Raw genomic sequence first — 22,431 nt, forward strand, 5'->3', positions numbered from 1 at the left:
GTTGCCATCAACATGTTTACTCACTCTATGACCACACTGAACTAGTTGAGTAATTGCAAATGCATATATCAATGCTAGACACCTTAAAGAGGATGTGTACCAAAAACCTTTGTCCTATCTTTATACTTAAACAACCTTTTGTTTGGGAGCATTAAAGTTAACAGCTCTGGTCATGTGACAATTTACACTAAACATGTGACACTGCACATATTTCATTTAGACACTTAATTATTTCAATATTTGTTATAAATGTATTGATACATCATTCAGTAACATTTTTAAAGCCTTATAACTGTCACTAATGTGACCGATGGGCTTAAGATGACATGGCAATAATCAAGGTAGTATTTTTCTGGTATTTTAATTGTACATTATTTTCCTTGGACCCTCAGAAAAATGCAGAAAATCAGATGAACGCTTGTTCAGAAAGGTTTGTTGAGAGGTTTATTGTGTGATGATAAGGCTTATGGTTATATTATATTTGTTTTTGATGACTATTCGTTCCTTTAGACCTACTGTATAAACAGTATGTAGCACTGAAAATGGGCATAACCCACTAACCACTTCAGAAATGCCACTGATGCATTGTTCTTACAGCCAGAATGTAAAAGTATAATAGAAAAGAAACCAGAACTCCTGTTTGACTGTCTGAACTTTTAATAGAACAATTAATCCAGATGGTGAATGTCTGCCCTCCAAAAACATCTTCATTGTCCTCTTAGAGCGATCAAATCCCTCTCTCTGTCAGCTGAATTACACACTGATTTTTCATCTGTATATAATCAGTTACATGAGCAGCAGCACGTGTCCAGTACACGAGACGGGGAGTCACTACGAGTGTGATAACTCCAGTCACTTGAGTCTGAGCTTCAGTATGTCCTGACCTCTGTCCAGCAGCAGACAGATGTTATGTAGGTTTCATCTGTGTGTGCTGATCTGAGCTGAAGTCCTGTTTCCAAATGAACTCTGGGCAGTACTGGTCGCCATGGTTACAGCTGGCAGAGCACGCGTAGACGGCCAGTGTCCCCCAGTCGATGCTGGCTCCTGTCGAGTCCACACACAGACTGTTTAACAGCTGTGGCATCACCTAAAGACACACACAGGATTATTACACGTATATGATGAACACACTGTTCAACAACTGGACTGGTTGCCTGTGTGGAGAGACACTGACATATACATAATCCAGCTCTGCGTTGTTCAAACAAGGCCGAGGAACTTTTTCACCTTTTCATTCCATCTTCTATTTTGTTTTATTATCCGTCCTTCCTGGGCATTTTTCTTAAAGAGGACCTATTATGCTCATTTTCAGGTGTATATTCCTATTTTGGGTTTCTACTTTCCCTGAAAAGCTCAGTCTGCTCTGATTGGTCAGCTGGCCCTCTGTTGTGATTCGTCAACTGAACCAAACTCTTCGGACGCTGCCCCAGCTCCGCTTTAACTAGCTTTGTTTGAGGGCGTGCCAAATTAGCCGTTATGCAAATGTGTTACTTGGTGACATCACCATGTTACGGAAGAAAAGGCGGAACTTTAAGCGAGGCGTTTCAGGCAGCTCACTTTGGGCTTTGTAACTTTGCAGGCCTTTTACATGCACAACAAATTATATAAAGGAAAGGAAAAAGGCACAAAAGTATAACAGGTCCTTTTTAAAATACGCAATTACACATACGTATGGCATGTTGGCACATTACCACTATGATGTTATTTTAAGTTATTAAAACACCAGAGTAATGAGTAATAACCATGAGTAATAATCAGAAACATTTACTTCTTTTTCTTCTTGCCCACAATGACTTGTAGAAAGAAACCTCTTGTCACAGTCTCCGATACAAGACGTACAGTGGTCAGTAACTGCATTAACATGAGCTTTGACCAAATCAACCATTGCTATGGACAATTTCAACACCAAATGTTGGACATTTCTGAACATTTCCACAAAAAAAACCCAAATCTTGGTCCACTTAGTCTCTCCAAATTATAAAATACCCCTTAAGTTGGCTTGTTTTCAATCACCAACATACACACACACCTTTGTGTACGTGGCACACAATAATAGCATGTTGGTATTCAAGACTGGTGAGTGAGAAGATGAAAACTAGGGGAAAAAGAAAAAAGGACTACCTGAAACTCAAAAGTTCTCTTGGCGCCGCAGGTGCATGGTGGGATATCCTGATCGGAAGGGATGTGCTGAGAAGAGACCCACAACGGGGAGCCCCCTCGACTGTAACGCAGCACCTGAACATAACAAAACACTGTGAGACGTACACACAGAAATCTGTGAAAGATCTTTCTAACTTCACATCGTCAGTGTGAGGAGTGACTCGACTTAATTGTGTTCAAGTTTTTATATGTTTAACCTGGTGTGGTTCTGGTGCGATCCTCTTTTTAAACCGCTGGAACACTTTGTTGTCTTCAGTCTCGTGCATAGCCATGTCCTCCAGGTCTGTCTCTGCCAGGGCTGAATGAAAGAAAGTCAGCAGTTAAAGGAAAAATATCATCAGTGAATTACTTCATGTGACCAGCATTGTTATTAGAAATAACTGAAAGCTTACTGTCTGCTAAAGAGGGACAATCTACACTCCCTTCTTCTTCTTCTTCTGCTTCAGCTTCCTTCTTCTCCTCCTCCTCCTCAGGTTCAGTGACCAGCTCAGACTCAGGGAAGAGGAAGGCAGAGACTGAGACGATGGACGCTTCTATACAGACAGACAAAGACACAGCGGAGACATTAAGTCTTCCTCTAAAATCAAGCTGGAATAAGTAGATTAACTATTCAGTGTTCTGCCCATTTTTAATCCAATGCACACACACACACACACACACACACACACACACACACACACACACACACACACACACACACACACACACACACACACACACACACACACACACCTTGGCTGCCACACTCCCTCTTGTGTGTGTGTTTCCAGTGGAGGGTCTGGTGGTGTTTTCCACAGTAGGTTACGGCGTGACAGCGGGAGCAGGCTTTGTTGCCGGGGCAACCGCACACCCAGCACAGTTTAACTCCAGAGACGGACAACACACTCTGGTCCGGTTCAGGATCGCTGGGGGGTTCGTCCTCTGAGGAAAAAGAAATATGAATACTGAAGCCAAGTCACCGTTAAGAAAGGTTTCACAGTTAGTAAATTGCATCTTTCCTACCATATTGCATCAATGCTCGGCTCTCTAAACATATAAGTTTTGATAAATGACACCTCTCAACTCAACTCTACTTTATTTATGTAGCACTTGATAGTTGGAGGTGACAAAGAATTATACTTTTACTGACATCCTGGCAAAAAAAACACCAACCTGCTGGAGGATCGTAGGGGTAAAACTCATTCCTCCTGGGTAGCTGGCTTCTGGAAACTGAAAGGAGAGGAGGAGATCTGTAAGAAAACTTATATTAAGTCTTTAAAAAACAAAAAAGAAGCCCCAGACAAACAGATGAGAAGTGTTTAAACATGTGGAGAGGAGAGCACCTGGGGAAGGGAGGAGAATATAAGAAAGCAGAGCTAAAGACTAAAGAGTCAGTCAGTCCTGCTTTCATGTGACAACAAATATGACAAATAAACAATAATGGTTACTGGTACCTTTCATACAGCGACTGTCGTTGCTCGTGTAGCACTCCTGAGATTTGCAGCAGAACAGAAAGAGCGTTCTGTGGAAACTTCTGTCCTGACCAGAAATGGGTGCGTACACCTGCATGGGATATAGTTTTATGATGAATAGGGATGAGATGGGTATAAAGAAGTCAACTACTTGGCTGACATAAAAGTGAGTAGAATTGTCAGTTTGAGGTCACCTATTATTTTAAGAGGAAATGTGCCTAAATGTGTCTTATATCATATTATAATTTATCTGCTTTTACATGAATATAAATTTGGATAACACTTCATTTTACAGGTCTGCAAATTTCATGGTAATTCGGGGAAATTTCTTTGGAATTACTGCCAAATTACCCCTATATTTACCTCAAAATCTATTGAAACTTACTTTATTATGAACATGATTTAATAATTATATGCTAAAATAGCATATAATGGTTGAAATAGGGCCCTCAGGCTTGAGAAGCGGCTGTGCGCTGCTCTTCATCGGAGGTGGAAAACCAAAAACTAATAGAAGACACTTCTGATCAGGCACCATTGTGTGACTTATTGTCTACATAAATGTAACCTGGTAGTTAATGTAATGATTCAGGGAGTTTTTTAAAGAAATTTCAAGGAAGTTATTTGCTAATTATTATCAGCAGACATGGAAATAAAGCATATCAATTAACTTTGTATCATTTTCCTGGAAATGTATTAAAGAAATTACCAGCTATTGGGAAATAGCGGAATATAATTATTAAATCATGTTTATAATAAAATAATTTTTGATAAATTTTGAGGTACATATTGGGGAAATTTGAAGAAATTTCAAATAGGTAACTTGCTAATAATTATCACCTAATTACCATGAAATTTGCAGACCTGAAAAATGAAGTGTTACTTAAATATGTACTAAAGTCCCTGAGAAATATTATTGGTCTCATATTGTAAAAAGTAAGATTTTCATGTCTTTTATATTATAAAGCAGGTTTAAGTGATTTATAAATACTGTGAAAGTATCGAAGCTCTCAATATGCAGAGAAATACACACAGCCCGTATTCAGAAATTGTGCGTTTGAAACAAGCCGTTAGGATTTCTGTCCATTTGTGATGTCACAAATCTACAATATTTAGACCATTACACGGTTTTAAACATAAACAATCTAAATGTGTCCTAGTTTATTCCTGGTTGCAGTGTATGTGAATGTCATCAGCTGACAGGAATACATGGACCCAAACTGTTGCTTAGCAACGCAATTCTGTTGCAATTCCGTTGAAATGCACTAAAACGGAGCGTTTCAGACAGAGGGTAAATACAGGTATATTTAGGCCGACAGTATGAGGAAAATAAAGCTTTTTTTTAACATTTCAGCATGTAAACATGTTCTAGTAGAAACACAAAATACAAGTATGAACCTGAAAATGAGCACGATATGGGACCTTTAATAAACATTTTTGGCACTTTTACTCTTGAAATGTAAAGATGCGTTTGTGTGCCTCTGTGTTTTTCTATCTGGGAACATAGTTAGATTAAAATATTGTTTGTTCTTGATTGTGCTGTTTTAAACTTGAAATAAGAAGAACTAGAATAGAGTCAGCAGCCTTTATTCATCATCTCTGAAGCAGCTCCAGGTTTTCTCTCTTTACATGATCATTGTTCAGAGTGCAGCTGTCTCCCTCTCTCCTCCAGGACACTAACCTGCAGCAGGAAGGCCATCGGCAGGCCGCACATCTCACACACCAGCTCGGTTAGTGCTGGCAGGCCTGTCTGGCTGAGCCACGCCGGTTTACCCCCGACCTTACTGGGGAACTGAGGCGAGAGAAGCCGCCACGACTCCGCCTCCTCCAGGAAGCCCAGCACCACCTCCACCTGCTCCGAGTTACCACTGGACATACCTGAGAGGAGCTTATCTGTCTGTCAGACTAATACGGTCTGTTAAAGACTGTACGGAAGAAGCGAAGAGTTTTCTAACTTCCCACAACACAACACATGAGACGCGTGGTGCACTTCAGAAAAGAGTCCGTAAGGAAACACTGAGCAGCCGGTGATTCGTTCCGCAATCCTCCAAGAAGTGAAACTCTAGTTTACCCATTATAACACGGTGTTATGTTGTTTTCAAATACTTTTCTTTTTTTAAATAACTGTTAGCTTGTACAATTTAACAAACAAGTGTAGAACAAAACACGAGGTCGGCTGACTTCAGATACACATAAACAAGGTAAGCTGCAGTTCATTGCACAGGGGGTTTGTGTTTGAGCATTTCTGCCTGATGTTAAAGGTCCCATATTATAAAAAGTAAGATTTTCATGTCTTTTATATTATAAAGCAGGTTTAAGTGCTTTATAAATACTGTGAAAGTATCGAAGTGCTCAATATACAGAGAAATACACACAACCCGTATTCAGAAATTGTGTTTGAAACAAGCCGTTAGGATTTCTATCCATTTGTGATGTCACAAATATACAATATTTAGACCATTACACAGCTTTAAACGTAAACATTCTAAATGTGTCCCAGTTTATTTCCTGTTGCAGTGTATGTGAATGTCATCAGCTGACAGGAAGTACACATGGACCCAAGCTGTTGCCTAGCAACGCAATTCTGTTGCAATTCCGTTGCAATTCCGTCAAAATGTGTTTCAGACAGAGCGTAAATACAGGCATATTCAGGCTGACAGTATGAGGAAAATAAAGGGTTTTTTGAACATTACAGCATGTAACCATGCTCTAGTAGAAACACAAAATACAAGTATGAACCTGAAAATGAGCACGATATGGGACCTTTAAAGGTCCAAAAAGAATAAAAGAGAGGGGAAAATCCCATAAATCAGTGTCCATTTCCTCTAGGTAACAATACCATTTCAATTTTTTTTTCAATAGTCTTTATTTTAGAATTGTAAACAATACAAAGAACAATTAAATCAGTTCATATGTAAACAATACAAATAAAGGAAATAAAGGGATAAATAAAAACAAGCAAACAAAAATAAAATAAAAATAACAGAAAACATGCCAGGGGTTAATATAAATTAAATAATAAGAACTTGGGTAAACACATTAAAATGGGAATACAAACTCACCGTTTTACTAGCCTTTTAGTTTTTTTCAGTTGATTAGACTGTTGTCAGGTTATTAAATAGTCATTATCAGTCACTATGAGCCCCATAGATGTGGGTCATTAGGGGCCTACTACACCCACTAGTAGATTTTATCATCTATTCACATGGTATATCACTGAAAGAGGGTATAAAAGAACACAACAGCGGCCTCTAGCAATTGTAGTAATTATGACAGGAGCAGAAGCGAAAGTCAGGCGCTGTAGTACAGACGGTGTGAAACTCCATAAGCGTTGGAGGTCGGGGACAATGGATGGCACACAAAACACAGGGTTTTCACCCAGGAGATCGGAGTTTGCATCCCATGTGAAACCAACAATGTTTAGTTGTCTTTTTGTTCGGAGTTATTTTAAGCCAAACCACAATGTTTTCCTCTAATCTTGCCACAGTTTACGGGTGTGTGTACATTTCCAGAACAGATGTAGAATAGTTTCAGTATGGGAATCACACAAGGCACAGCTTAAATCAATATAATTTTTGAAGTTAACAAAAAAAGACCTAACTGGGTAACTTCGATGATTGATTTTAAATGACACTTCTTTGACCTTATTGTGTGAGAGTCCAAGCTTTTTTCCAGCATAAATTTTTACACAACTATTCCAAAATGATATTCCAGGTGAAACAGAAACAATATTACATTGAACAATCTCATTTCATCCAGTATATTCCACCCATGTCTTTCTGTAGTCTTTTAAATAAGGTTTTATTCCATCTTATGTTTGTTTTCCACTCTGTCCACTAGACGGCGTAGTCTGTTAGTAGTCTGTTTAAAAGTTTGAGAAGGAGTCAAATCATATGAAATCTATGTTTTAGTTTATGTTTTAGTTTAGTTATTTAGGCTTAATTGACGCCTGCAACACTTTGAGTTATTTGTATTTTAAATATTTCGATTTTATGACGCTTTCTTCTGCACTTCAGAAGGATATTTTCCACTTTCTTCGCTACATTTAGGCCTATCTGACAGCTATATTTAGTTGACACATTGCAGATTAAGACTTTTCATTCATAGCATGTGATTAGATTAAATGAAATAATGATGCCTTGTTATAGCTTGCCCAGCAACATAATATAAAGTAATTAAAATTAGTTCCACCTCGACCAGCTAAAATATTATGTTGCATATATGTCAATTAAAAGAATCTAATATAATACACTTTGTTATCACTTCTTTCACTTAAAGAAAAAATCTCAGTATATCTGCTACCAGTATAGAGAGATAACAGACTGCACTGGTAAGATAAAGCAAAGAGAGGTAATATATGTGTTTTTGAAGATACAGATTACAGACAAAATTCCAAAAGCCTTGTCTAAAAAAAAGTCTGAAAAAAAAGATCTAAAAAAATGTCCGAAAAAAAAGATCTGAAAAAAAAGATCTGAAAAATGTCTGATAAAAATGTCTGAAAAAATGTCCGAAAAGAAAGATTTAAAAAAATGTCCGAAAAAAAAGATCTGAAAAATTTCTGAAAAAAATGTCCGAAAAAAGTATGTAATATGTCTGAAAATGTCCATGAAAAAAAGTCTGAAAAAAAAGATCTGAAAAAAGTTTGAAAAAAAAGTCTGAAAAAATTTCCGAAAAAAAAGTTTGAAAAAAAAGATCTGAAAAAAGGATTTGAAAAATTTCTGAAAAAAATGTCTAAAAAACTGTCAGAAAAAAAAGATCTGAAAAAATGTCCGAAAATATTTTTCTGAAAAAAGTCAGAAAAAAAAGTCAGAAAAAAAAGTCAGAAAAAAAAGTCAGAAAAAAAAGTCTAAAAAAAAGATCTGAAAAATTTCTGAAATAAATGTCTGAAAAAATGTCCGAAAAAAAAAATCTGAAAAATTTCGGACAAAAAAAGTCTGAAAAAAAGATCTGAAAAAAAGTCAGAAAAAAATGTCCTAAAAAATGTCTGAAACAAAAGGTCGGAAAAAATGTCTGAAAAAAAGTCAGAAAAAGAGATCTAAAAAAATGTCCGAAAAAAAAGATCTGAAAAAAAAGTCTGAAAAAATGTCCGAAAAAAAAGTTCTGAAAAAAGGCAGAAAAAAAAGGCAGAAAAAAAGTCTAAAAAAAAGATCTGAAAAAAGTCAGAAAAAAATGTCTGAAAAAAAGAATCTGAAAAATGTCGGACAAAAAAAGTCTGAAAAAAAGATCTGAAAAATGTCTGAAAAAAAAGATCTGAAAAATGTCTGAAAAAAAGATCTGAAGAAAAGTCCGAAAAAAAAGATCTAAAAAAATGTCCGAAAAAAAAGATCTGAAAAAAAAGTCTGAAAAAATGTCCTAAAAAATGTTCGAAACAAAAGGTTGGAAAAAATGTCGGAAAAAAAGTCTGAAAAAAAGTCTGAAAAAAAAGATCTGAAAAATGTCAGACCAAAAAAATCTGAAAAAGAAGATCTGAAAAATGGCTGAAAAAAATGTCTGAAAAAAATGTCCGAAAAAAATGTCTGAAAAATGTCTGAAAAAAAGATCTGAAAAAAGAGAGGTAATATATTTGTTTTTGAATATACAGATTACAGACAAAATTCCAAAAGCCTTGTGTAAAATAAACTTGACAAAAGTTAGAGGAAAGATTACTGGGCTAGTAGATCATTTTTTTAGATAGTATTTTTATTTAAGAAAAAGAACATTATTCACAGATATTTAACATAGAGCATTTTCACTTTCTCCCAACTCAATATCAGTATATTGTTATTATTATTGCTATCTTCATTAACATTTTTATTATTATTATTATTGTAATTATTATTATTGTTATTATTATTATTATTATTATATAGCCTACTGATGCCTCTCACTCTCTCTCTCTCTCTCTCTCTCTCTCTTTCTCTCTCTCTCTCACACACACACACACACACACAGACAGACAGCCTGTGACGTCATCTGACGGGTAGCTCGGGTCTGGTCTGGTGTTGTCTGTCCGTTGGACGACAGGACGGACTCAGTAACAGTCTGTAACTAACGGCTATAACGTTAATTGAATCCCGGCTCTTTCAATCGGACTTTAATTCACATTTAAATCCACCATGAAGCTCTAAATGTTCACGGAGTCAGTGTTGGTTGCTCTGTCGGCTGATCAGAAGTTAAAACTTTGTGTAATTTAACTATGGAAACTAAAAAGAAGCGGACAACAGAGAGAAGTCAGTTGACCAACGGCTCCGTGACCCGGCAGATATAATATAACGGACAGAATGGACGATGTGAACGCTGGCCCGACCCGGGACTGAAGCTGCTGCTACCCGGGTCTCCTCCGCCTCCTCCGGCTACATGTCACCCTCCTCTCCGTGCCAGATGCCTCCGAGGGGCGACGGCGGCGGCGGCGGCGGCGGCGGGGGATACAAGCCGGCACCGGGGTCCCCTGCTCCGCCTGTCCCACCGAGGAGGGTCAGCAGGAGCTCCGGGAGGACGCGGCGGTCCGGAGCGGGGGCAGCGGCAGCGGGGGCCGGGGCGACGGAGAGGGAGAGGCGGGTGAAGTGTGTGCTGGTCGGGGACGGAGCTGTGGGGAAGACCAGCCTGGTGGTCAGCTACACCACCAACGGATACCCCACCCAGTACATACCCACCGCCTTCGACAACTTCTCAGGTAAATACAGGAGGGAGTAGCATTAGTAAGGGATTTAATACAGCTCATATAATATATATAGATATAGATATTATATATATAGATAGATAAACATATATATATATATATATATATATATTTATATATATTAATATACTAATAGATTTTCACCATTAAAAGCTGAATTATTAAAACAAATCAACATTTTAAGAAGAGACCAATAAGCATATATGATGCTCATTTATGTATCCTCTGCAACTCTGTCTGACAAACTTTGTTTAAACTTTTCATCTCATTTCCTTCAAGTTTTCCTCTCTTTTCCCCCTGCTTTTATTTTCTGTTACTCTACTAGCCTTATTTATTTTATTTATTTGTATTATTTGCTATTATTTTATTTTTATTTGGTCCTTTTTTGTATAATATATATAGGGTGAAATAGCCTATGTGGGACATTTTTTTGCATTTTCAGATTTGTCTCAGACAAATTTCCTAAAGTGGGACGGTCGGGTCCGAAATGTGGGACACAGAAAAGTCTGTTAGAAAGGCCTCAATCACCTTAATTAATGTCGGAAACATTCAAGGCTACATATGCAATCCCATGTTCAATAGGTTTACCACTTACAATGTTATTGCTGTTTACAACACTTAGGTGTGACATGGAGAATGAACAACATCAAACAAACAATAGACTATAATAGTTTTAGCTTTTAGGTGCATTATAATGACAATAAAATAGCCTATATTATCATATCTGTTATGCAAAGAAAGCATAATTAAATGTTAAACATTCATGAAATGTTTATTTTTTTCACTTTTATGGGAACACATACAACCATAATAGACATATGGTAAAGTGGGACAATGAAAAAATTGATTGAAATAACAAATATAGTATATTTACACCATATTATAATATTTCTTGATGAACAACCATGAACATATCCTGATAAAAACAAGCAGTACTGTTTTTTGTTTTTTTTATAAGAAATGTACTAAATACCCTTAACATTAAGTTTGTCTCAACACTATGTCGTTGACCTTTGGGTGGTCTTCACACAGGGTGCTTCCTGTTTGACGACTGCTAAACCCTAATCTATGATTGGACATTTGAGAAGTTATGTGATTTTGATCACATTAAACCACAGCTTGTCTTAACCAATAGTTTTATAGACTTTTATTTGTCTGAGGAAGACCTACACCCACTGGAGCTTAGGTGTCCCACATTATGGCAACTCACTCTAACGTTATTTTTGAACTTGTTTGACCATATAAATAACTACCCTATCCTACATCACTATGTAATATAGGCTATAAGTGACACGTGGTAGTCTATTTTACAGCTGTTAACAACATTTCATTTGTGGACCAGCTACTTATAAGTTTGATTTATTGATTCATCTTTCTCTCTGTAAAATGTGAAATATAATTTACATCTCAGTTCGTGTGAGCTTAATAGTTTATTTCATGTTTGAAACTGTGGCCAGACTAATTGTTGACGTTATTAACTCTATAAAATAGTTAAATAGTTACCAGCTGGTGTTATCAGATTGTTTGATTGTAAGAAAGGAACAGACGTGGAAGAAGTATATTAAGATATTTTACTTAGCTTAAGTAAAAGTACTAATACCACGATTTGAAAGAAAACACTTAAGTAAAAGTATGTAAGTATAATCAAGAAAATGTACTTAAAGCATAAAAGAAAAGTACTCACTATGCAGAGAAATGGGCTCTGTCGTTACATTATTATTGTATATTATAGTATTAGATTATTATTATTGATGCATTAACATGTAAGATGCTTTTTAATGTTGTAGCTTGCTGCAATAGAGCAAATTTTAATCATTTGTTATACTGTTGGGTGGTTAATTTACTGTATAACAATGCATTGTATATCATATACTCATAGGTTTTTAAAATCTAATAACAAATAACTAAAGTCATCAAAGAAATGTTGTACAATATTTACTTCTGAAATATAGTGGTGTTGAAGTAGAAAGTAGCAGAACATTAAAACACTGAAGTAAAGTACAAGAACCTCAAAATTGTACTTCAGTACAGTACTTGTGTAACTTTCCACCACAGGAATCAACCATATTTGTGTTTTCCAGTGAATTCAAACTCTCTGTGTGTGTGTGTGTGTGTGTGTGTGTGTGTGTGTGTGTGTGTGTGTGTGTGTGTGTGTGTGTGTGCGTGTGCGTGTGTGTGTGCGTGTGTGCGTGTAGCGGTGGTATCGGTGGACGGGCAGCCGGTCAAACTACAACTCTGTGACACAGCCGGACAGGTCAGTGATCTCAACACAAACACACACTCACACACACACAACATGCACACACAGAGTGAGGGGGAGAGAGGGCAGAAGCATTTCCTGTTGTTGTTTTATTTGTGTTTGAAACAATGCCTCCAACCAAAGGAAGTGAGGAAGAGAGAACAATCCTCTTTCTTTCTTTCTTTATGGTCTGCGTAAAGCACTGGGTTACAAATCCTCTATTTTTTTGTCTTATAATAGACAGTGTAGAGCAGGGGTGTCAAACTCATTTTCTCTTTTTTTAGTGTAAAGAAGTACAAGTACATTTTGAAAACATTCACAATTAATGAACAATCCCATTTACAATACAGATGAGCCTGAGATGTCTCACTGATGTCGGCTACAAACATGCCACCCTTTCATTCATCTTCTCTGTTCTCAGTTGTACTTGCAAGTTCTTGTATTTTTCGCCATGATGAGTCTGATAGTGGCGCCGAATATTATATTCCTTGAGCACTGAGAGGTGCTGGGACACACAGCCAAGTCTCACAGCAGTTCATGAAATAGTCACAATTTTTTTTTTTTTAAAGATTATTTTTTGGCCGTTTTTGCCTTTATTATATACTGACAGTGATAGCTGTGAAAGGGGGAGAGAGAGGGGATGTCATGCAGAAAAGGGGCAAAAGTCAGATTCTAACCCCGCGCCGCAGCGGTAAGGACTCAGTCTTGATACATGGGGCGCCCGCTCTACCAGGTGAGCTAGCGGGGCGCCCCATAGTCACAAAATTTAATGTATTAGTGTTCATAGACAGGAATTCCACATTTTTTTCGTGATGGTCAGCACAAAATCGATTCGTATGTGATCCATGTAATTGTGAACGGGGTATAAAGATCAGCGAACGCCACATAGGCAGGAGGTGGGGGTGGATAGGTGGGTCAAAAAACACCGGACTTTCGCCCAAGGCCCCAGGTTGCCGTTGATCCCGTCCTTAATTTCCGTAGTGGCCAAATGGCGGTACTATGACTTCCGTGTCCGCCACGTAACCAAGCGGATGCTGCTGCGCCTACTCCAGGGGCCCAATGGATGCGGAAAATCCGTGTACTTTTCCAGTCAGAAGTCGAGAAGTTGGCTTCAAGTAACTTGCCCCGCCTCCAACGCTGTATCCAGTTTATCCCAAACCACGATCTTTTCCTAAACCTAATTAAGTAGTTTTATTTTGAATAGACTGGAGCGAAAGGGACACGGGCGTCACGTGTTGTTGAAAGTTGTGCTGAGCGTCACGAAAATAAGGGAAATTCGTGTCTATGTGCACAAATCAAATAGATTCAATTTCGTGATTATTTCACGAACTGCTGTGAGACCGTGCACACAAATAGGAACTGCTATATTTATCTCGGAAAACCCGACACTCCTTTTCCTCTTTTCATATTTCAGCAGCGGCTCCTGCATGAACAGTAGCCTACACTTGACAGTGTCACGTAGCCGGCACGTGGGATCTATCTAGTGTATCCAGCATAGGGCCTGCTACTCCTATTAGGACAGTGTGACCCCCAGTGGACAACATTTTGAATTAATGACTTCTCTAAAATTTTCACACTTTGCAAAGTCATGCAGTGGGCCAGATTTGGCCATTCGGCAGGCTGATTCTGGCCCTCAGGCCGTATGTTTGACACCCCTGGTGTAGAGCTATACAGGAAACATGGGAAGAGAAAGAGGTGGTATGACATGCAACAAAGTTCCCCCGCTAGAATCAAACTGCTGTGGTTGTATGGTATCCCCACCTGTAAACTTAACTGTAAACTTAACATGGCAACTCAAAAATGTTACTAAAAAATCATTTCATATAAATAGATTTAAGTTTTGCTGCTCTATCCACATCTATATTCATATAACAGAAGAGTGACAATCTAGTTTGACCAACATGGCATGCATGAAGATAATTGGCACATGGATAAAGACTAGTCCTAAAATAAACATGTTTTTTAATCTCAGTTAGATTTAGTGTTAGTTTTGCTGGGCACAGTCTCTGTCCAGGAAACTGTCTGGAAGGTCTTTCCTGGGAAAAATTCTCTGGCACACAGGAAGTGATGCATTTTACATCCCTGTTTGCAGCATAAGCAGCTGTTGTCTGAAATAAATACGAGGAAAACTGTGTTCTCAGAATGAGCTTCAACTGGTTAGACTTAGAGCTAATGCTTACCTTATCTGTTACAACAAATAAAATAATTAAAATATAATGTAGTTAAAGAATCAGGACACATTATATAAACACTCAAAAGCTAAATGGGAGGATCACAGGCAGAGGAAGGAGAGAGTCAGAGAGGAAGTGGGAGAGATAGAGAGTCAGGGAGGAGAAACTAGACACATAACCTCATAGTTTATCATAAGTCAGTAAAAGCAGATTACTCAGTAGCACCAGTAATTGTGTCAGGATAGACGGGATTAATACCTCTGTTTTTTTGTCCAAACACTTTGTCAAATCACTATTGTGCTGCTTTCAAAAATCTCTTCAAACCTCAACACTTTTCTTTCTTGACCTCGCCTGACCTCCCTCTCCAGGATGAGTTTGACAAGCTGCGGCCTCTCTGCTACACCAGTGCAGATGTGTTCCTGCTGTGCTTCAGCGTCGTCAGTCCCGCCTCCTTTCAGAACGTTCCTGAGAAGTGGATTCCAGAGATCCGGAGACACGCACCCTTCGCTCCGCTCGTCCTCGTCGGGACGCAGTGTGACCTCCGAGAAGATGTCAAGGTGGAGTACATTTATTTGACATGAAGTGCAAGTACTTGCCTTATGTCAGAAAAAAAATAATTCCTTAATTCTGACAAATGTGAAACAAAACCAACTAGCATTAAATAGAGGCCAAATGTCTTCATGATCGAAATGACAAACTTTTTCACAGCAATCATTTTGAATTGTCAAAATAGGAAAAGCACACGTGTTACTAATAACATTAACGATGACTCTTGTTCTATTCAAGTGTCCCTGTAAGCCATGACAATGTGACAGTTCAACCATATTAATATAGCACCTTTAAAACAATATTTTTGTTATAATATATGTTGTTATTAATGTATTGTTTTGTTAAAAATGTAAACATTTTGCCAGTTTTATGATATTTAAAAGTGTTTTTGTGTGTATTTGACTCTGATAATATCAAGAATTAGCTATTAAAACTATTAAAAACTATTAAACTATTAAAATTAGCAGCAAATCTGAAGATACAAAACCTTTGTAGGATGCTGACCAAATCCTACTAAAATTGTCACTGATGGAAGAAATCAATGACAAGGTGTATCTGTCCTGTCTCTTTGACTAAGTCAGCAGCATAGACTGTATATAGAGATGGGCGACGTAAAAGTGAAGTGAAGCCAAAATATCTTGATCGCCCCCTGGTGGCTGGCTGCAGTATAGGTCATAAATCCCGCCCCCTCCATGCTAGAGGGACATGGACCAAATTAAAAAGTCAAAGTACACGTACACAAACACAAGTGTTTTTATGACAAGTTTGGTTTTACATAGTTATCTGATGCTATAAAAAGGGGTGAGACGTCATGATTGGCAGCTGTGAGTCTCTTTCGCTGACAAGCTGCTGCCGTGCTCGGCTCACAATTGGTTCAGGCGGGTGTGTTGGCAGGACCTCGATACGGCGGCTCCACTGCACGATCACCACTGTGCAGAATCTGGCTCCAAATGACATCAAAAGCTGAAGATGGCAGCTCCCATATCCGGGATATTTTGGCTTCACGTTTGAACAGTGGGAGGAAGTGGAGACGTGTCGTCCATCTTTATATACAGTCTATGGTCAGCAGATATAAGATCTACAAAAGTATATGAACATAGTGTTTCCTCCACTCTTTAGGTTCTCATCGACCTGGCTAAGTACCGGGAGCGACCCGTGGACCCAGCAGATGCCCGGGACTGTGCGATGGAGATCGGAGCCGTGGCCTACATGGAATGCTCTTCCCTGACCCAAAAAAATCTGAAAGAAGTTTTTGACACGGCCATACTGGCCAGCCTGCAGAACTACAGCTCCCACAAGCACCCGAGAGGGAAACAGAAACGACGAAAAAAGCAAAGGCAGACACCGGACAAGATGAAGAGTCTGTCCAAGTCGTGGTGGAAAAGGTACTGCTGTGTGGCCTAGAGCAGACCTGCTTGGGTCTAAGACTCTGATCCTCTGTGGACTTCAGCTGGGTTTGGGTTCTGCCTTAACTCGCTTTCTCTAATGGAGCCCGATGTTGAGCAGGACCTCGACTGGATTGTGGCTGGGAACCAAAGTAAGACTGTCACGGATCTAAAATGTTTTGTTTTTATTCAAAAAGGGGTTTTAGTCTTATCGTGGAACAGATTTACTACTGAGCCCAGCCGGATTCTAACAAAACCTGCTCTGAAAAACAGCAGTACTGCCGTGTCCTTTTTCTAACCTGGTTTGAATCTAAGCTTGCCTCCAGTATGATCCCTCTGCAGGGATTAAACTGGTCTGAACTGGGACTAGCAGAAGACCCTCTCCATGTCATGGTGGATGTGATAATGTTGCTTATGATTAGACTGATCCAGATTTTAACAAGAGCAGTCTTGTCTGTGTTTAACACATATAATGGAACAGTGTTGAGTCTGGTGTCGTCGTAATAACCTTCCCAGCCGAGTATGGATTTATGTACGCTTGCCATGTAGCCTGGAACGGAGCTTGACTCACTGAAACTGCGTCTGAACTTCCTTCGTCTAACGCGTCTAGAAAGAACTGCTGACTGAAATAGAGCGTCTCTCACATCAAATGTCGTCCTTATTTACGTATGAAAAGAAGAAGTCATTTTGGATTTTCTGATATGATTTGAGTCAGAAATTAGTCAACAAATCCAGCCTGTGGTTGATTTTAGAGCCTCTTGTTATAACTGGGATCATTGTTGCTCTAATGAAAGACTTTATTAAGCAGCTAATCATTTTATCCTGGTCACAAGCACAGTTCACTTCGGTGCAGCCTATAATCTGAAACCTGGATCCTGGTTCACCTTTTATTTTAGCCTCGATCTGAACTATTTATGGAATCATGTCTGGCTTGGTTTTAGTGTGGTTTTCTTCACGTCCTGCCACTGCTGATGAAGCCAGGCAGTAGATAGGTTTGGTGAGGCTGAGGCGTGATGCTCATATCGTATCTTATTTGAAAACTAATGTTGAGGGTAAAACATTGTCGTTCGTCATCGTCATCTATCCTACATTAGTACTGAAGGACATAAATCAGTGTACTGTGGTGGTGGACTGCAGACTGGCTAGGACTTGACCTTAATAGGGCAGGAGGACATTTTGTAATTTTAGCATTTTTTCTCCTCTTCATCATGATCACATCTTTCCGCAAGTGCCTCCTGTCAACCAGTAACCAGTAAGTTGCTAGGTAGACCAATACTATACTGGTTTCTGAAATTTGTGCGTGCTGCTCGACATGTGTTTGATTTATCTTTCCAGCCTAACTGTATGTGTGAGCACTGAACAGAATTAGATCAACCAAGTGCTCTTTGCATGTGTTTAAATTCACAAAATGGACTCAGCTGTTTGTTTCTGTAGGTTTGCAACGAGAAAATAACTCAGAAAAAACAAAGATGGGTTTTATTTCTTAGCTTTTCAATGCAATTGTGTATCTAAGACTGTGAAGTTTGAATTATGTACATATTCAGTGAAATATTCTCTTAGTAGTTATGAACTATAGTTTGATTTGTCATGTTTGTTGCTCTGCGTTTGTTCCCTTTACCCAAAACATGCTTAATTACAGTTGTAACCATTTCTATCATTCTGCATCCATAATGCTTTGATACTATAGAGACATCCTTTGTCCGTCCTATGTCGACTGTCTGCTCTGTTAGCTCTGCAGCCTCTTCTCTCTCCAAAGTTCCACATGTTGTAAAGCAGAAATAAAAAAGCAAACTAAAACACAAACACTCAGCTGCCACACCTTCCTTTGTACATTGTAGTAACTAAAACAAGAACAAAACCCAATAATTTACAGCTATTTCTGAACGGCTCTTTGTCTTAGAGGCACTGCAGCAGAAAGGAAAAAGGGTGCAACCAGGTTGCAGTCTGTAATGGATTCGAAGAAGATCATTATCTAGTGTGCAACATAATCATTCATTTCAGACATTAACAGAAAATAATTTTCACTTTTGCATTTCTTAGCCCTGGGACTAAACTATGACCTAAACCCCTGCAGACTGGTCTCATATACTGTTCGTAGCTATACCTACGAAAAGTAATACACTGTAATAAATACATTTTTGTGTAATTCACGTAATCGTTAACCAGGAAATATAAAGAGCGTAGGGGGGAGGTCAGGGTGAATGGGTGGGTCAAAAAATACCACACTTTTGCCCAGGAGACTGGCGTTCATGTCCTGTGTGAAACCAGAAGTCAACGTTGATTTATTTGCCATGAAAGTTACGTACTTAAGTTACGCCACTTCCGGTGTTATTTTCAGCCAAACCATGATATTTTCCTAAACCTAACCAAATTGTTGTTTAATCCTAACCAAGTTGATCTTTTCCTAAACCAAAAAAAAGTAGTTTTGTTGCCTAATCGTAACCAAGTCAATCTTATCCTAAACCTAACTAAGTAGTTTTGTTGCCTAAACCTAAGGAAGTTGTTTCCTGTTAAGACGGAAGTTTACTTTGAAAAGACTGTATGCATTTAACGAGTGGAAATTGACACGTGTTGCTGGACATTTGTGGGAAAACGAACGAAAAAGGAATAACTTTTTCATAAGATATCATACGAATCGTTGTATGAGGATACGTTGATCCAGGGACAAGTTAAACCTTTGACTGACTGGTAACCCAAAGGTTATAAGACGAGGTTAAAAGTTCAGCGTTAACATCCCTACAGTGTTCACTGTTTACCTGTATCCATCTCACAACAATATTTAATTTGACATCTAATATTCTGCTGCTTTTGTTCTAAGTAATTCATACTACTTATCTTAATCCTGTGTTTCTGATGATATTCCTGAAAAAAACATCAATAACTCTGCTCTGCAGAGGGTTTTAGTCAATCCTGGGCTAAGTGTAGAGTGAAAATCCTGTTAATTTTTCCGGAAATGAAGCAGTTACTCTTATCTATGTTTTTTCCTGAAGAGCTGACGAGCTGTGGTTCAAAGTCTCTACTGGTGTGAAATGGAGTGAGCTGGGATGTGCCTCGAAATTCAACAAATAATAAATCCTTTTAAATGTAACTGTGCTGTGAAGACAATGTGTTAGTTAAATTGCAGCGTCTAGTTAATGCAAACTGAGACAAGACTGCCAGAACATGCACAATTATAGCAGAGGATTTGTACAGTTCTATAGACTTATGTGGAATATTTTCACTTAGTTTGTTAACTACTCTCTTTTAAACATTTCACACTGAGCACAACCACAGCTTGGTATCGGCACCAAAATTTGGTTTCTACCAGACTTTTCTGCAAAAATGTCTGACTTGACTGACCATGCTAATACATGTATGCACAGTGCTGTTCTCTAAGAGACAACAGAGAACTAAACTAAACTAAACTAAACTAACTAAAATCTCAACTCTCATGTTGTAAAACTGAGTCTCCAGATTTGAAGACCAGTGCGTTACTGGAGCTGTTTGGTAGTTTTCTGCTGAAGATGTTACGACTGAATGGGTTCACTGTGTCTCGATGTTTTACTCATGATAGCAAATGCATTGTTTCTAGCTTGGGGAAAAAAGGCATAATACGTTGCTTGTCTTGCTGTTTGTGTGCAGTGTTGGCTGATGGTGGATTTAAGTAGGGTGAAGGTCACAAAGACCCTTATAATAGCTGGCATTTCCTCTTGCAGGTCTGATCAGTTTTACCTACCTACATGTATCATTTATGGAGAGTAAGTTTATCATCATAGTGTGTTTGTTTGCATGCAGCATGTAGTTCGGACCTGCTTTTATACTGAGAAAAATATAAACCGGTGTTAGATTATTCCTGTTTAGATAAATTAAAGGATCAGTGTGTTAGGGGGATCTTTTGGTATAAATGAAATATAATATTAATAGATATGTTTTCTTTAGTGTATAATCAACGGAAAATAAGAATCATTGTTTTTTCGTTAGCTTAGAATGAGCCGTTTATATCTACATAGGGAGTGGGTTCTCATCAAGGAGCCGGCCGCCATGTTTCTACAGTAGCCCCGAATGGACAAACCAAACACCGGCTCTAGAGAGGTCCATTTGCGTTTTCACATTTTTGTATCGGCCACCGTAGTTCTCCAACACGCTTGACACATGGGAGAAGTTTCAGCTGGTTGCAATCAAGCCGCCCAGGAAGATCGCTGGTTGTTGATCCCAATTTTCGTAGTGGCCAAACGGCGGTACTACAACTTCCGTGTCCGTCATGTGATGCCATTGGGCCCAAAAAGACAGAATTCCCATAGACTCACATTGACTTACACATCTGTAACTCAGCAGAGGAACACTTGAATAGCCCTAAATCATTAGGTCCTAAAAGGTGTAAAATGCACTAATAGTCGAATCCAGAGTTATTTCCCTTCCTCTGTTCATGTGAATGAGACCCAGACCGTGGCTGGAGCGAGGGCTGGGAGGCAGAGTTAGCAAGCCGTGACGACAGCATGACGATTGTGACCCCATGGCCGAGCCGTGTGACCCAGCGGACGTTGCTCCATGGGCCCAGTGGATGCGGAAGATCGCCGGAAGATCCGGGTGCTTTTCCAGTCGGATGTCGAGCCATTTTGGCTTCATGCGCCGCTTAGCAACTTTCATAGGAATGAACGGGGCCCAGCCTTCAACGCTGTATCCAGTTCTCTTAATACATCCAAGGTTGCAATCTGCAACCTCACTGCTAGATACCACCAGATCCTACACACTGCACCTTTAAAACAGCATGAATTATGAAAACAATGTCCTGCATGTCTCTTACAAGGACTTGAGGTTTACTCCGTCTTTGTTTTGGTTCTCCTCTCTTTATCAGCCTGTAACTCCTGGTAAATTAAACTTATGCTATAATCCTTTAAAGCGAAGACCATGCCGTCCACTATGGCCAAAAGTAACACAAATAACAAGTAGAGAAGAGTCATACATTTCTAATTGAAGTAAGCAAAAGCTAGTGGTCATACCAGACCAAGTAAGCAGTAGCAGTAAAACTCCAGAGTATATTGAAAAATAGTGCATTTCTCTGCTAATGAATTCAACTTTTTACGAATTAAGACTAAGATTGTGTTATTTCTTCTTTCAAATGACATAGTCTCTCTTTAATGTATTCACTGCTTTGAAATAGGCTGGTTGATCCAGAGCAGTGTATGTCAGATGAACGTCTTTGTAATGTTGAGCAGATGGGTCTCTGAAAGTGAACTATTGTTAGAGAAGAGACATGAGGGTGACTGTCAGCTAGGTAGACAGACTATTGTGCTGAAAGGTTTGGGTTTTGTTGAAGGTTAGACAGAAATGTTAATGCTCTGTGTTTGGGACAGGTGCAACGTCTGGATGTGGATTGGACAATATGAGTATGACTGCAACGACTGACTTCAGCTATTGTGATTCTTTTGGTGTTGGAATATACAAATACAAAATTAAACTGTTTCTGTATCTGAGCGACCTCTGAATACTGCGAGCAAATCAGTTTCTGTAGACTTTACTTGACACTAAATTCCCATGCATTCCTAATTGTTGATTGCACAACAATATCCCATAAAATCCAGAGAGTTTAAACGAAAGCAGACAGCCCGGGGAAACAGACAGACTGGTTCATCCTTGAGATTTCATTGTTTTATTGAGGTTGATACCCCCTAAAGCACACCTGAGCTCACTCACATTGGACACCAACTGAGCGCTTCACCCCACTCAGCCCGTGTGAAATATAATTTCTCGTGCATGTAAAAACATTGTAACAGAGAGCCCGCTGCTCACACTGAATCCTCTGTTTAACCGAGGATGTCCGGCAAAGAAAGAAGTGTTTGTA

General features: G+C 38.8%; 2 protein-coding genes across 2 annotated transcripts; one reads left to right on the forward strand and one right to left on the reverse strand.

The window, feature by feature from the left end:
• Positions 1-639: 639 nt before the first annotated feature.
• pdcd2 (programmed cell death 2) lies at positions 640-5,637 on the reverse strand. Its single transcript, XM_037789898.1, has 8 exons — positions 5,290-5,637; positions 3,594-3,702; positions 3,313-3,369; positions 2,893-3,081; positions 2,553-2,693; positions 2,358-2,458; positions 2,122-2,235; positions 640-1,087 (listed from the first exon to the last, which is right to left on the reverse strand). The coding sequence occupies exons 1-8, from the start codon at positions 5,482-5,484 to the stop codon at positions 908-910; spliced, it is 1,086 nt and encodes a 361-aa protein (XP_037645826.1). The 5' UTR covers positions 5,485-5,637; the 3' UTR covers positions 640-907.
• A 32-nt stretch (positions 5,638-5,669) lies between these two features.
• rhoua (ras homolog family member Ua) lies at positions 5,670-18,413 on the forward strand. Its single transcript, XM_037789933.1, has 5 exons — positions 5,670-5,809; positions 9,540-10,260; positions 12,462-12,520; positions 15,045-15,233; positions 16,345-18,413. Exons 2-5 carry the CDS (start codon positions 9,945-9,947, stop codon positions 16,627-16,629), a joined length of 849 nt encoding a protein of 282 aa, XP_037645861.1. The 5' UTR covers positions 5,670-5,809; positions 9,540-9,944; the 3' UTR covers positions 16,630-18,413.
• The last annotated feature ends 4,018 nt before the right edge of the window (positions 18,414-22,431 follow it).

The sequence above is a fragment of the Sebastes umbrosus genome, chromosome 2 (genome assembly GCF_015220745.1).
Source record: "Sebastes umbrosus isolate fSebUmb1 chromosome 2, fSebUmb1.pri, whole genome shotgun sequence".
Classification (NCBI taxonomy): domain Eukaryota; kingdom Metazoa; phylum Chordata; class Actinopteri; order Perciformes; family Sebastidae; genus Sebastes; species Sebastes umbrosus.